Source organism: Poecile atricapillus, chromosome 2, assembly GCF_030490865.1.
Source record: "Poecile atricapillus isolate bPoeAtr1 chromosome 2, bPoeAtr1.hap1, whole genome shotgun sequence".
NCBI classification, from domain to species: domain Eukaryota; kingdom Metazoa; phylum Chordata; class Aves; order Passeriformes; family Paridae; genus Poecile; species Poecile atricapillus.
The window spans coordinates 101,233,550-101,248,888 of NC_081250.1; the positions used below are offsets into that span (position 1 = coordinate 101,233,550).

The 15,339-nt window shown below is 43.7% G+C and overlaps 1 protein-coding gene across 1 annotated transcript; it reads right to left on the bottom strand.

Annotated features, from left to right (window-relative positions):
* Window positions 1-2,837: 2,837 nt before the first annotated feature.
* Window positions 2,838-13,860, bottom strand: PRELID3A (PRELI domain containing 3A). Its single transcript, XM_058830943.1, has 6 exons — window positions 13,690-13,860; window positions 11,223-11,391; window positions 10,819-10,908; window positions 10,008-10,078; window positions 9,811-9,913; window positions 2,838-4,516 (listed from the first exon to the last, which is right to left on the bottom strand). Exons 1-6 carry the CDS (start codon window positions 13,719-13,721, stop codon window positions 4,403-4,405), a joined length of 579 nt encoding a protein of 192 aa, XP_058686926.1. The 5' UTR covers window positions 13,722-13,860; the 3' UTR covers window positions 2,838-4,402.
* Between the last annotated feature and the right edge of the window lie 1,479 nt (window positions 13,861-15,339).

Genomic DNA, 15,339 nt, shown 5'->3' on the forward strand with positions numbered 1-15,339 from the left:
AGTCCCAAATGGGGTTACCTGTCCAGGCCCAGAGGATCCCTGCAGAGCTTTTGAGCAGTCTGTGGCTTACAGCAAGCTCCAGGGAGACTGGTACTGGATCCTGCTGCCCACTAAGCACAGACTAATGGAAACCATTTTTCTGCAGCTTTCTCAGAAAAACAACAGCATAATAGGTATTACCACAGTCACACCCAGAAGTGTTTTTCTAAACTGCACATGGGATTTATTTTGGATAACACCATGTACATAGACACTTCACAGCCCTGGCCTACACAGCTCTCAGTCTAGGGAGGTGCAACTGTAGGAATGGTGCTGCCTACCCACTGCTCCACCTGCGGATTTGAATGAAAAATGTCTCGTCAAGGGACATGGCTGGTCATTTACTCAGTGCTAAGTTATTACATTGTTAGTACATCAGTGCCCAGACTGTGCTCTGCAGCAGTTCCTGACACCACCTGCTGCAGCTCTGTGCCTTTGCTTACTTTAAGCAAAACTTTAATAATACGGGAGCTTTCACTAGGATTGCCTGTTGTCCCAACAAGTAAAACCTTTCCTCCATTGTGCCTGCTGACCTGATGGAGGAAAAGAAATAAGAAGCATGGGGGGGAGCATGGAAGACTCACACTGACACAAGGCCAAATTAAGACAGGATAGTCTAAACAAACCAAATTAATTACACACCAGACCATTTGACTACCCTGTTTTATGTTAATACTTTTGTTGCTAACATGAGCCTGCACCAGCACAAAAACTAGACATCAACCAGAAGCCAAGTCTACTTTGAGTGTGAGATCTTCAACATCTTGAAATCCTTTAGGGCCAAGAACCAACATGCCCAGTTTGCCATGCTCTGGGAACCACTGCTGCTCTCTTCCCTAGCTGCTTCCCCTGCAGTCAGGAACCAGCTCTTCCCAGCTTCTTCCTTCCGCAGCAGGCCTAGGTGATGCAGCTGTAGGGGTGGGGAGAGCAGCCACATTTCTATCCAACGTGGAGACCTGGTGCCAAATTCTTAAAATCCAACAACCTCCCTACATCACACACCCCTCTATTTCCCTTTAACTGCAACCCAGCAGCTGAGAAGCACCAAACTGCAGCTTGAACTGCTGCAAACAACCTCCCTCTTACAACTCACAAAACCCAACTTCAGTTCCCCTTTCAACTCTCAAAGTGCAGATTCAAGATGGCACTTGCTACCTATTAATCAACACGGTTACAAGCACTGAGCTTTCTTCTGCTTGGCCCCCAGCACTTCAAAATCCCTCCAAGTAAATCAGCACTGACTTGACACCATATCTGTTCTACACATTTTTTTCCACCTACGTATCTTTTTCCTCCTTCTGCTCAAATCCAAGAAGCTGTGCTCTGCTGCTCCCACAAGCAGCCTAACACTTCCCTCACATGCAGGTTTCTGTCTTGATTTTTGTCATGATAAATGCATGATTTACAGTGATGTAAAACTGACTTCAGAAATATTTTTTAGCCATTTCCAGTAAAGAAAGAAAAGATGGATGGAATTCTCTAAGGAGCAACAAAAATAGACAATTCCAAAGGCAGGGTTTTTTTTTGCCTCAAGAGCACTTCAATCTGTAACAGTCTATGAAGTGGAATGGGAATTGGGATGCTTCCAAAACAGTGTTATGCACAGCACAGACAGGTAGAGATCCCACTGAATCCCATTGATCTGACCAGTCACATGGCCAAGGGAGAAGTTGGAAGCCCCATATGCCAACAATAAGGACAGAGAGCAACAATAAGCCCAGGAAAGCTTATAGGAAATTAAGAACCTCTTCATCTGCTGAACACTGGAGCCTACCTGGTTCCAGTGTGACCCACTGCAAGGTCCTTTGTACACACTGGCAAAATGAGCAGCCACAGGAAGATCAATAATCCCATGGATTATTGCACAACTGGCACCTACCCCTAAGACCAGGGGGAGCCGAGTGACAGAACAGGCTTCCAGAAGAAATTAATCTTTTTCCTACCCAAAGCTTCCCTGCTCTTCTTTCGCCTAGAGAACAGCAGGAGAGGGCTGAGCACAAGTAGGAAAGGTGCTGATGCCTGGCAAGTGGAGCAGCAGACAGATTGGAAAACCAAGCATTTAGCCACATAGTTCCTAAGTGGCAGGAAATGGTGGAGTGAAAGCAGCCCAAAACCGCTGAGGAAGGAAACAGAACGGAGATGCTGCAACAGAAGCAGATAGGGATTAGTTCCTGCAAGAAGGAAACAAAGTGTCAAGAAAGTAACGCAGGAAACTGATGCGTAATTGTTACTGACCTAAGCGTGTGGCAGGAGCGCGGCTCCAGAGAGCCTGTGGTGACTTTTGCAGGAAGCCAGTGCTGAAGTGCTATGCACAAGTCAGCCAGCTGTAAGACAACACTAAGTAAATGTTTCATTTCTGATGCAAGAAGCAGCTTCAGACAACTCTTCTCCCAAACCAAAGCCAATACATGAACCTCTCCAAAGGCTTTTCTACCCCTGCTGACAGTCATGTTTTTATCCCCCTCAGCAGGCATGTATAGAAATGCTGCAGCACAGGTTTCCAAATGTACACACACCACCAACTTTTCCCTCTTTTTGTGCAGAGCTCTGCCATAGCTGCACTCCCCTGCGCAGCAGAACACCAGGAGCTAGAACATCTGTGCTCCTCACCTAGGAAGTGGCAACACTCCTGAAAAGGGGACAACAACTGACCTCCACCAAAGCCATCCATCTTATCTTCCAGACATGGGCGGCTTTAAGCTCTAAGTTTCTGTTCCAAAATAGGAAGGGATTTAGGTCCACATGAAAAGAACAATGTAAATATTTGCTATTCATTTAATTGCTTTCAACTAATAGACATATTTTTTAAAGTAGGTTTATTCATTAGGATCATAATTTAGTTACACCCAAATTAAAGTTTACTTTCAAACTAACCAGAATATGAATACTGACAATTCCCTTAAGCTACAAACACTGTAAAATTATCAGATCAAAACAGTGACCAACATTTTACTCTTCTATATTTTTAGAAGTTACTCATGCTCTTTTAACAGCTTCCTGAGCACATGCTTGCCACTTGAACAAGTAAACATCCTTGCAACATTCATTTAACTTCGTGTGCACACCAAAAATAAGTTTAAATGCCGTAACAGAGGATTCTGTCTGAGAAACATATATTACATCTGGATCAAACATGACAATTCTGTAAACACCAGTCATTACCAATATATATTTATGCATATTTAATAGGAAAGTTTCTGCAGTTTTTGGAGTATTTTTCCAGATAATGAGAAGCATTTCAAAGGATTTTAAAACCACTTTGTACCCACTTTTGTGGAAAAGTGTTGAAAAGGTTCAGTTATACTGGTAGTCAGTAGTTAACAGAAAGCATTTAGAAAGGAGAGTCCATTTGTGGTTCTTGTACCCTTGTTTTCTCCATTCAGGAAATGAAAATTTTCTCTTTATGAAACCTTAATCATTTGGACTTAAAATTTTCTGCTAATTTCTCATTTCAACTCTTCTGGTGATTGCATCAATTTCTCCCTCATTTAAGACATGATGTGAAGAGCAAGGACCAGTGGAACAGCACAGTCTCTTCATTCCAGTAGCCTACAAATACACTTCTGAGAGATAAATAAGTATTTTCCAGCACCTTCCAGTAATCACTACCCCATCCTCATAGGGAGGGGAGGAGCTAGGACAAATTAATAAATAAGAAAATAAATTATACCCTTCTTCCCATCAGAAAAACCTATTTTAGGCTATTAACATAAATAGAAATTTTATCTTTGTTTGGATACAAACATCAAAGAGGTAAAGGTATCTGTGTGATATGTTCAGGCAGCACATTTAAACAACCTAAGAAGAGTTAGTTCCACACAAGATGTAGCCTTTCAAGAGGATCCTCTAGATAAATATCAAATTCTACAGTATAATGTTCTGACCCATGTAGTTCCCTTTAACTGGCCATAAGACATTATCAGATTACAAACCAGACAAAATTCAGTGCTCTAGGACCTATCAGCCCTCCCCAGAACAAAAGTTCATATGGAAAACCCTTAATCCCACACATGCTTTTTCCACAAGCTTTTCAGTTTGAGATGGTGTAAATATAGCATGCCCTCTACCTTTGTTTAAAAAGGCACATTTAGGCCATTTTAAATGTGCTACATGTTTTGTTTCCAGTGTTAAACAAATTGTTCCAGTGAAAAGAGCATCTGCAGGAGGTCAGTTTAATCTTCAGTAGGCAACAAGAGTTCTGTGGAGATGACAGATGAGGTTACTTTTCCACTGATCCGGTATTCTTATAAATGGACAAAACCTCTGCAGATCAGCCTTAGGAGGGAGTTCTACAGAGCAGTCTGCAGAATAAGACTTTTCTGTCAGTTACTTGGTTTTATTTGGTGAACCCAAATATTTGGCTTTATTTTTCTGTGGACGCTGCTGCCATGGCTGGTTTGATCCCTTCGCGTGTGGACTTCAGCTCTTCCAGTTCTGTGTTTAGTTTGCTGATCACCCACTCCAGGGCATCCCGACCCTGCCAGAAAAACACCGGAATTTAGGATCAGAACAGACACACCACCACTGCTCATGTTTCTATAGGTCTTCCTCTGTCAGACATGAAACTTGTTTTAAAATTGATGCTGTGCCCTGCATAGTTTGATATCAGATTATATTGATAATTTCTTAGCATCTTCTTATGGAAATTTCACAGCAAAGGCATTTGCTTCACCCCTAAGCCAGAAGCAAATGCAATGCTGGTGTGAGCTCCCAGTAGCACACCAAGGCAAAAGTCCTAATTCAGCAGTCGAGTTTCCTTACCTAAGAGAATTGCTGTTTTTGCTGCCTGCTATTCCCACCACGTAAATATTATCAGCAGATTTATGGCAAAATCCAGGTACTGTTCTTAGCTCCATTAGCCAAGTTATATAGAGAGTTTTTGAGAAGATTCAGGATAAAGAAAGTCTTCCAAGTACTCTTTGAAGTAGCAGCTAAGTGATCTGATATCTATCAAGAGTTCAGAAGTGGGCTCACACTGAATTCTACATTTGAACACAGCAACTTTTCAGCAGACAAATCAGACTAGTTGGAAGACTGGAGTTGCACATTTTATATCAAGGTATGGGAATGTCTCAAGCTAAGAACTGAGAGCCAGTGCTTCAGTAAGAGCGGGAGAACCCAGGGCAATAAGCCTGGCAAAAACCTTTGAACTGAAGAAGACTCTGTAGCAGCTGCACCCCAATGACCACAAGATGCAGCCAGCGGCACAAGGAAGTCAAGAAAATAAAGAGAAGGACTTTAACTAAACAAAAGTCAGTATTTTAGAACTCTGCAAGCTCAGAATACCAGCTTTTGTCAAAGCAAGCAGATGGGATCAGACCAGGAAAACACTTGGCCTTTTTTCACTTAGAGAGAAGCCAAGAGACATTCACCTCTATTACTCTACTAAGAATAAGAAATACAAACAGTGGAGAGCAGTAAGTGGGAGACACATGGCTCTGGCCAAGTTTAGAATTCTGGAGATAAAGGTTGGAGCCCAAAAAGTCAAAAATGTTCATAAATTGTCAGTGTTCAAGCCTTCTGTAGACATTGACAGAGAGGACAAGCATGGCCTCCTCTGCACACAGAATTTTGTTCCAAACTATGATGTGCTAATTTTGTTGTATTTATTAAAGGCAATACAGTGCACAGAAACATCACAGGGTCCAGAACATGCTGCTGTCCTTTACAGACTACTAAGCATGAACAAGAATCTGCATAAGCAGCTTTGAAAACCTAAGGGAAAAAAAAATATCAGAAGAAAGCTCAGACACTCATCAAGGATTTTTTTCGCCAGGCTAGAAACATTCGTCTGGAATAATATGAAAAGCCCAGATCCAGAGTGCAAAGTGTAACGTATTAGAAGATATAAAATTTTACTGTGAATAGGAGCACAGTTATCTCAAGACTCTCAGTAAGGTCAGTGAAGGGCTGACTCAGTTTCTCTTTGGGTTTTCCATATTCCAGGGACTCACAGAATAAACACTAATTGCTACTTCTGCACTGGCAGGCAGTCTTTAAACTGAGAAAAGTCATCCAGATACCACAATAAAATATCCACCTCTTGGTCAAGGTTCAGAAAGGGAGATCCAGCTCCACCCCATGTTATCTCAAGAACTAGGATGTTTAAGTTAGTAAAGTGATGCCTTTAAAAGATACTAATAATATTCAAGAAAGCATGATTGAAATTGTCCACTTTAAGTACAGGCTGCTGATAAAAGACCTTAGAAGGGATGATTTAATTTCTGAGCTCCATCCATTTGAGCACCAAAGTGATTGTTCTTCAGCAGGGAATAACTTCCACCTTCTCCAAAGGCTGTGCAAGACCTGGGAGTGCCAGTAAAGCACATGTAAAAGCACCCAGACATGGGCAAGCTACTGCACAGCAACAAGTTGTAACCAGCCATGAATTAACGGAGATGAGTGCTCAGTAAGGAAAAGGTGGGGGGCAGGGAGGGGGAATCATCTTTCACTAAGCAGGCATTTGGACATTTAAAAGTCAAGTTTAAATATCCTCTCTGAGGTGACACAGGCACACAGAACTGAGACAGCAACAGCTTGGATGTTATACTTGTTATATTGCTCAAAGAAGACTTCTCAGAAGGTCAAACACCCTTGCCATAGAAAAAACTCAGTAGAAAAACACTGAGATCCTTTTCAGGCCCTGACTTGAAACAATCACATCATTGTGTTTTGCTTGATATCTTTGTTGATGAGGTAAATTAATTAAAAAAAAAAAATCCATGACATTCAACTGGAGCACCAAGACATTTCCTCCAGTTTTTGGGAGTACAAAGGTCTGTGTATATCTCGTGAGACTTGCATACACTATATGCCGTATTTTGTAGCTAAAAATAAACTCATGGTTTTGGCGAGGAAGACTTCAGGAGCATTCTGCACAGGAAATTAAGTTAGAAATCTCAACCAGATCCAAAGCCTCGAAGTGCCACAAAACTACCCAGTTACCAGAAAAAATCTGACAGAGGACTGTCTATAAAGTCTCATACTGGACAACAAGTTCTGCAGCCAGTCATTAAGCAAGCACATTCATCCCCAGGCATGCACGTTGTGTTACTCATTATTGCAGGTGTCAGCAGCATGACGTGGCTGGCAGAACAAGCGCTGCATATGAAGATTTGTTGGTAGAGCTTAAGTGACAGATAAGTGCTTAGCCTCTGTAGTTGATGTTTTCCAGAAAAGCAGCCATAAAAGCTTAGTGGAATGAGAACGTAAAAGCAAACACTCATGGCATACACAGATCTCAAAATTAGCAGTGTAAAAAGCCCGACTTTCTTAACTAGGAGAAGCAGCAAAATGGATTTCTTTCTTTTTAAGAAATCTTATTGGCTGAAGCAGAAGCCAATACAGGAATGACAGGGACAGGCTACACTGACTAGTGGAAGAAAAACAATCTGCACAGAGGTCTCACAGAGGCAAATACACTCAGTTCTCTCAACCCTGAACTCAGATTTGTTCATAGTTATATAGCTTCAGGGGACACGTCACTACCAAAATGAATGTAACTACAAGACCAATGAAAAGCAGGAACAGCCTGGCACCCTGACAGCTTCAAGATTTGCAGATTTCCTCAGAAGGACAACACTATTCCTCAGGCAGAAGAAAAGCAAACACAATTCCGCTATGCAAAACATTACATCTTTTAGGCAACCTGTTTCAAGAAATCAACTTCATATCCTAAGAACACAGTTCTGTTTCATTTTTGTGAAGCTAATTTCACACACTAGCCAATTTATTAGTTTCCTTAGGTACCAGCCTTATATACTGAAATCACAAAAACTAGGACTTGGTGGAGGGACTCCTTTCACATCCCTATTTGTCTGCAGTCTTCAAGTCATAAGCAAGACTGTGTGGTACAAGATGTGGCTGCAGCATGTTGGCTGCCCAGTGGCACAAGCATGGGCGCATGGATCCAGCCTGGACAGGGGCTACGCTCACCCTCTACAACTGCAGTGCAATGAACAGGTCTGCCATTCCTGTATGCAAGGTGTGTAAAACAGACATGCAGGGTAATTTATGAAATCCACGTGACAACAATCCATGCACATATTCGCTAGAAAGCTGAAATGCTGTACCAAGAAGAAGAATGCTGGCATTACCACTAGTTAGTACAAACTGCAGGTGTGGAGAACTGCTAGCTTAGAGCGCTTTCAGAATTTTGAATTATCCACTCAATAGCATCCCACCCCTAGAGTAATACAAAAAGATTTACAACAAACAGCAAATGATTTTTTCATCATCATTAAAAATAATAATGCATCACCTGCCACTGCTACCTCAGAGCAAAGTTTCAATAATTCCTCTTTCTTCAGACCAACAAAACATTTTTCAGTAACTGTCATGAAGTTTAAGAGGGGTATTTAGAGCACAGAGGCACAGCACGGCATGCAAGAAGAACTAGCAGTAGCACAGTAGGTACTGGTTAGCAAAGAAAGGGTTGGTAACAGCAATTACAAATTCCTGCCAAGTTCAAAATCTGTAGAGACTTTTCAGTGAAATACAAAGGACAAGAAGATCTTTCTGATTTGCAAGAAGCTCGTACGCCAGCGTGCTCCTTGAAAACGGCAGAACGGAATAATCTTTAAAAAAATTGAGCTCTCTCACAGGCAACACCTCAACAGGTACCAAGAAATATTTACAGTTTCTCTGATTTCAAAAAAGACATGCAAATGTAACCGATGCCTCAAGAGGAATTTTGCCAGCATTTTTAAGTGTGCCTAACTTGATCTGGCAGACCAGCCAACTAGACAATGCTACCTCTGGGTCAGCCTGAAATTTGGTTGTGAACCAGGGCTTGTTCTTCTCTTTCAAGAATATACACTCCACACAGACTTTTAAATGGAAACCGGATCAGAACAGAACTGTAATTTAATTGAAATACCTTCCATTTCAAACAAACAGAGAGCACCCAGCTAGGTAAAGGTACTCTTCAGTATTCAGAAACGACCCATCACTCCTTCCCCATCCCCTGATCTTAACATGTTTTCCTCTCATCTTAGGAGAAGCAAAAACAAGGGTGGAAAAGGATCTCCTCTCTGATCTAGTTGGTCCTACCAAGTTGGCTTACACTGGCTTGGTCAAGGAGCATCCCTCATAAGAATGAAGGTGTGGCCAAAACACAGGATCTCTGGCATAGCTGGAGTTACCTGGGCCAGATTCCCACTGTGCTGAACCCCTCCAGCAATGCAGAACACAATGTCAAACTCCTAACAGCACTTATCTGGCTGTTAGGCAGCAAGACCTATGCTTCTCCATCAATTCCATTTCTTCCCCAAAGAACTGTAGGACAAAGTACCCAAGAACAAGCACTCCCATAGCTCTGCCTGTGCTGAAGAGCAGCTCCATGGCTGCAGGCCAAATAGACAAAGCAAGCACAGGACAGAGCAGTCAGTGCAGTGTTACCCAGGCGAGCCAGCACAGTCTCACCTCATCACAGAATATGCTTCTACTTACTCTACATTACTTTCAGCCAAAGCAAGGAGCCAGCTCAGTAGTGGATATGAACTGGAACAACTGATAAAAGCAGCATAGAAAATATGCTGCTATTAACTGATAAATCCACATTCTAAAGGCTGAAAGTGAAATCACATTCTCTACTAGAACTAACTCTTAGAAATAGGTTGGTGAGGGTCTTTAAAAAATCTATTGAAACACTGCACACAAAATCTAGAGAAATTAAATATAACATTCAAGACACACTATTGACAATTGCTATTTCTAAAGAAAGAACAACTGGGTGGGGGGAGAGAGGGAGAAAACAAAATAAAGATGTACCTTTCTGGCGTTAGAAGATATTGTGTTTGCCATCAAACTTTCCAGATAACTGCTCAAGCTAATGCCTTTAACAGTAATAATTGCTTCTTGAGTTAGCACAGTCCTGTAAGGGAATAAAGAAAGGTTAACACCTAAGCTGAAGTGGACTAACAAATTGTCTCCTAGACACAAACAGGCACACAAATATCCCTACTTACTTTTCTGGGTTCTCTGGATGAGGAGTGTAAACCAGTCTCTCGTCAACAGACACCAGGTTTGTGAGCGTAATCTTAAGAACAAAAACAGAGCTGAAATCCTCACTTCCCACCTTTCATTTTTCTGTTATCAGCAGCACTACTCAATAGCAGAGCACTCAATTTAATGTCAAAATACTGTACACAGAATATAAAACCCAGAACAGAGTCAATAAAAAGACCTATAAAGCATCTTCTCCTATCCTTGATCTAATTATATCAAAGCTCCCATTCACAGGACAGAGCACCAACAGCTTTCTCTGAATGTTGAGTCTGATTTATGGCCAGCAATTAAGAAAGGCTCTTCCAGACCCCCACAGCACTACCTGGACTAGACAGAAAGTTAATACTCAGGAAAGACAAGGCCTCTTGTACAGAGACAAGGCTCTCCTACCAACAGCCCCACATTAAATCTGAGAGTAATGAGTTACCAGGATACCAAATATAGCACAATACCTCATTTACATTCTATGAAAAAAAGCTATTTCACATTAAAACATTGTTGCAAATGACAGAACTCATTTATCTAAAAGTCAAACTATTTTACATGCATTCCAAGAAATAATCTTACATTAATGAAAAAATCACAAATGGTTGAATGATGAAGTATTTAAATTATGAGAAGATGTAAAAGAGAAAGAGTCTTCTAGGATACTAAGACATGTAAATTGTTGCCTCTAATGAAAGACACAGATACATTTCTAATCTAAATGTTAAGAGTAAAACATCCAACTTCCAGAACTAATTATTAGAAACTTCTTAAGCCACCACTCACATTAGTTGAGCAAAGCTCCATCTTCTTTTCCACTGGATCTACCACAGAATGTTCCTCTATGTAAGTCAGAGTTCTACTTGTTCCTAATATCTGAAGGGGGAAAAAGGGTTAAGTACCAAAATCCAACAAGCAAACTGAACCTTAAAATACATAAATGCCAAATTCTCAGTGACCCCAAATAAATACAAAGTAATTCATGGATACCAGAGGATTGTGATCAGTGGCGAGACTTCATTGTCTAGATTGTATCAGCAATAGAGCATGGCACAGACCAGCCTGGAAGGCATTTACAGACATACACAAATTTCAGCTTTTACTTTGAAGTCAGCTCCAATTCAGAGGATGACAAAAGGATGATAAAAGGATCACACCGTTAATAAAGAATGAAGACTGCAAAAATGTACCGCTTTGACAATACTGGGCAATCCCCATTCGGTGCTGAGAAGACGGTGACTGTGCAGCCTCCCCTGGTTATCCAGGCTCCTGTCGAGGACATCTACTCCAACCACACATGGATTCATGGGGTTGGGGTACTTTCTCATAGCAGCTTTGATCACAGTATCCCAGGGATGTCTGTGAAAGGAAGAAGTGAGAGTATTTGTAAGTATTTGGTATTGAATCACAAGTATTCAGATGATACTAAATCAGAACATAGGTTGTGCAATATGGAACATGCTGTACAGCTTCATAGCTCCCAGAAGTCCCTTTGGAGACAGTTAGGCTTGGAAAGGGAATAAGAGAATACTGACACAAAACAGAAAAAAAAAATAATTTTCTCTCCAGACCGAAGCAAGGAATTACTAATGCAAGACTAAGAAAAATAAAGGCAGGGGGCAACAGTCACTCACTGCTACAAGTGACATTCCAAACAGTGTGCACAGAGATGGTGGAAATCTCAGCTCCTTCTAGAACTCCACCAGGAACACAACCTGACCTAACACTTAAGCTTGCCCTGCTTTCAGAAGAGGGTTAGACTACATGACCTCCAGGAATCCACTCCACCATACATTTCTCTGCAATTCTAAGCATACCAAATAAACTAAAGAGGAAATCACTAGCTTCTGCTCCTTCCTATAGAAAAAAAAAAAAAAGGAAAAAAAAAAAAAGAAAAAAAAGGAAACAGATTTTTTCAGCTCACAGCCTGACATCTGCACCTACATTACTGCTTCCAGCAGATAGCTAGCATGAATTCCACTTATGGATACTCTGCTCAGAACTGTTTTTATGAAACAAATTTCGATAACCTCAAATTCCTGAGATCGGAGCAGTCCTGCTACTCAAGGCCAGACTGTCCACACAGCTCTTGAGGTACTTCAGATACTTCCTTCTGAAATAGAGGAGGCTACAGAAACCATGGACTTGATCCAACAGAGAAATTGTGCCCCTAATTATTTCTATATTCAGAATAACTGACTGTCCTGACATGACAGCCTGAAAGCCTTTAAAGATATTTTTAAAAATTCAACAATTGGTATCTAACTTAAGAAGGCTTAGGGGTGCCAACTTGTACTTAAGAGTTGCACTTAGGGCCCTAAATGGATTTTATTTTAGTCTTAAAATAGAGTGGTACAGAAAGGCACTGACAATACAGCACTACAAGAACAAACAGAAAGATGGAAAAGTGAGTTATTTTTCTAAGAAAAGTGTCAGAAAGCTTTACTAGTGCAGGCAGGAGAAATGAGAGCCCTCAATTCCTGCAGCAGAAGGAGAGTTTGAGGATTGTTCCTTGTTCCATCTTTGGTGACTCTACACCTCCATCAACAGAAGATACACAAACTGAAAATGACAAAATTCTGTTAAATATCCCTAAGGGATTGACTCAGAGATCTGATAAGGCACAACAACATTTTATTAACCATTCAAATTAACTACCTACACCCACACACATTACACCATGAGATGGGGGTGTTCTAATACAGAACCTGATGAGAAAATGTCAAATAAAAATAGCTTTTGCATTCCCTAGGTGACAGATACTCATCTCAGACTCGGGAGCTGTGCCATGCTCGAGCAGCCTCTGCATGTATTCCTAAGCAGGTATTTCCTGCTAGCAACCACGGTTCACTTACACCAGACCAATGCTGAAGTGGAGCACCGAGTACCTGCATCAGCGCAAGGAATTCAGTGGTGTTGAGGTAATGAAACAAATTTAGAGCAACGCATCTGGGATATTTTGTAAAATTTTTAAGAATTATCTCCCACGGTGCTCTTTGGGCTTCAAAACTTTTAGAACACCTGTAGCAGAGGAAACAAACACCGGCACTGCTGAGCCCTCCACGCCAGCCCCCGGGACAGCTTGTTGCACACCTCCTGATGCTTTTCCCTGTTGTTTCCTCGTTCCGCGAGGGTGGAACCGGCTGCCCAGGACCACGATCCATGCAGAAAAGCACTGATGGAAAGAACTCAGAGAGCTGGCTGCTGAGCGCCCCAGCGGCAGTGCCTGAAGCTAAGCTGAGGGACACAGTCACTCTGTCCACACCTCTTGGAACATATAATCGGCCGCATTAGTAGTTTGGGGTTAATTTTCATTTGTAGTGTGAAAGTTATTTTTCCTGAACACCTAGCCCTTTATCAAGCCATCACGCTGTCGGGCCAGCTCTACCACTCCATCCTGTTGGAATGCTATTCCCGAGCTAGGAGAAGCCCAGGCGCGGCGTCCGGCCGCGCGGGAAGCGGCTCGAGGCGATGCAGGACCGGCACCGCCGAGGCCCGTTCCCGGCCTCCCTCCTACTCCTCCTTCTCCAGCCGCGCCCGCAGCATTCCTATTTCCGCCATCACCTCGGTGGGATCCGGCTCGCCCCCCACGGCCCGGCGCCGTGAAGCGCCGGTGTCTCGCCGCGCCCTCCGGCCCTCCCCGCCCGGCCCCCTCACCCGAACACGTGCTCCGAGCTCCAGATCTTCATGGCCGCTCGCGGTGCGTCCCTCAGAGCCCGGCGGGAAGGAGGGCGCGCGGCGGCGGCTGGCGCGCGGCGGCGGTGCCCGGCTGACTGACAGCCTCGCGCCGGCCCGGCGAGCGCCAGTGGCCGCCGGGAGGGGCGAGGGGGCGTGCCCCGGCCGGCGCGCGCGTCACGCACTGCGTCACCGCCCCGCCCCCCCGCGCCCGTGGGAGAGGTGACGTAGCGGACATGCGCAGGAGCGCGTGCCGGCCGGGGTCAGCGTCACGCAGTGTGCCGGGTTGGAAGCGATTCAAAGGGATCATCTAAGTGCAGTTCGTAGCCCTGCACAGGACAGCCTCAGGAATCACACCGTGTGCCCGACAGCGTTATCCAAACGCTTCTCGAGCTCTGTAACGCTGTGACCATTTTCCTGGGAGCAACCCTCTACGTAAAGGACCTTTTCCTGATGTCCAACCTAAACCTCCCCTGATCCAGTTCGCACTGGAAAGGTACATCCTGAGAAAGCAGTTCTGCATTACCACTGACTCACTGTTGCCCCTGGTCCTCGCAAACAAACCCTCACCACCAGCTCCTCAGTACAAAGGAGGCATGAAGGTCCTGGAGCAGGTCTGGTGGAGAGCTACAAATGAAGAAGTTGGAGTATCTGGTGAGGGAGGAAGGGCTGAGGGACCTAGGCCTATTCAGCCTCCAGAAGAGATGGCTGAGACAGAACCCCATCAATGTACGTATATTTAGAGGTGGGGTGCCAAGAGGATGGATCCACGCTCTGCTCAGTGGTGCCAAGCTTTAGGACAAGAGGCAACAGGCAGAAGCTGATGCACAGGAAGCTCTTTCAAATTGAATATGAGGAAGAACTTGTTTACTGTGTGGGTGACCAAGCATTGGAACAGATCGTCCAGAGAGGCTATAGAGTCTCCCTTACTGGAGATACTCAAGAACCATCTGGACGCAATTCTGTGCCGTGGGCTGTGGGATGAGCCTGGTTGAGCAGGGAGGTTGGACTCAATGACCCACTGTGGTCCCTTCCTTTCCCATTTTGTGATTCTGAGATTCTGTGAGCTACCACTGTTTTGGTTTAGTCAAACCAGGAGTTTAGATTAAATACCCTAACAACAGCCATGAGGGTGACACACAGCCAGGGACAGCATGTGCAGGGCTGTGCCCAGGGATGAAGTGATTGTGGAGGAATACATGTGGGGCAGTAGCTCGGTTTGCAAGCTGCAGATTGAGATGTCAGTGGAGCTCTTGGTGGGAGCCTTGAGACAAGAGACCATGAACTGCCAACCCTTTGGTGGTGCCAGCCAGGTGAATGGACACTGGAGGCACAGCAGGAGCAAAGACTCATGAGGAAGAGTGGGATTTCCATGTGGCTTGGACTGTGGGGGTATAAAGACCTAGGGGCTCTTTTGTTTGGGTTCTTTCTCAGAGGCATGAGCTGGGGCTGTTTCTGTGTTACCACACCATGAGTAAATTACTTTATGGAATGAGACATTTGAGACTCTGCCATGAGGAACCTGGGGTGGATCCAATAAGGAAACCTGGCCTGACTGTGTGAGGGGAGTCAAGTGGGGCACCTCTGGGTGCACTGGAGCTGCCGCTGGAAAGGGGCTGTGGTCCCAGCAAT

What these genes read in the sequence shown, in the direction of transcription:
- PRELID3A (XM_058830943.1), bottom strand. Translation starts at nt 13,721, where the DNA reads ATGAAGATCTGGAGCTCGGAGCACGTGTTCGG. An exon ending in TGGAGCTTTGCTCAACTAAT is followed by an intron (nt 10,079 to 10,818) that starts GTGAGTGGTGGC and finishes TTTGTTCTTAAG; the next exon opens with ATTACGCTCACAAACCTGGT. An exon ending in CATCCAGAGAACCCAGAAAA is followed by an intron (nt 9,914 to 10,007) that starts GTAAGTAGGGAT and finishes ATTCCCTTACAG; the next exon opens with GACTGTGCTAACTCAAGAAG.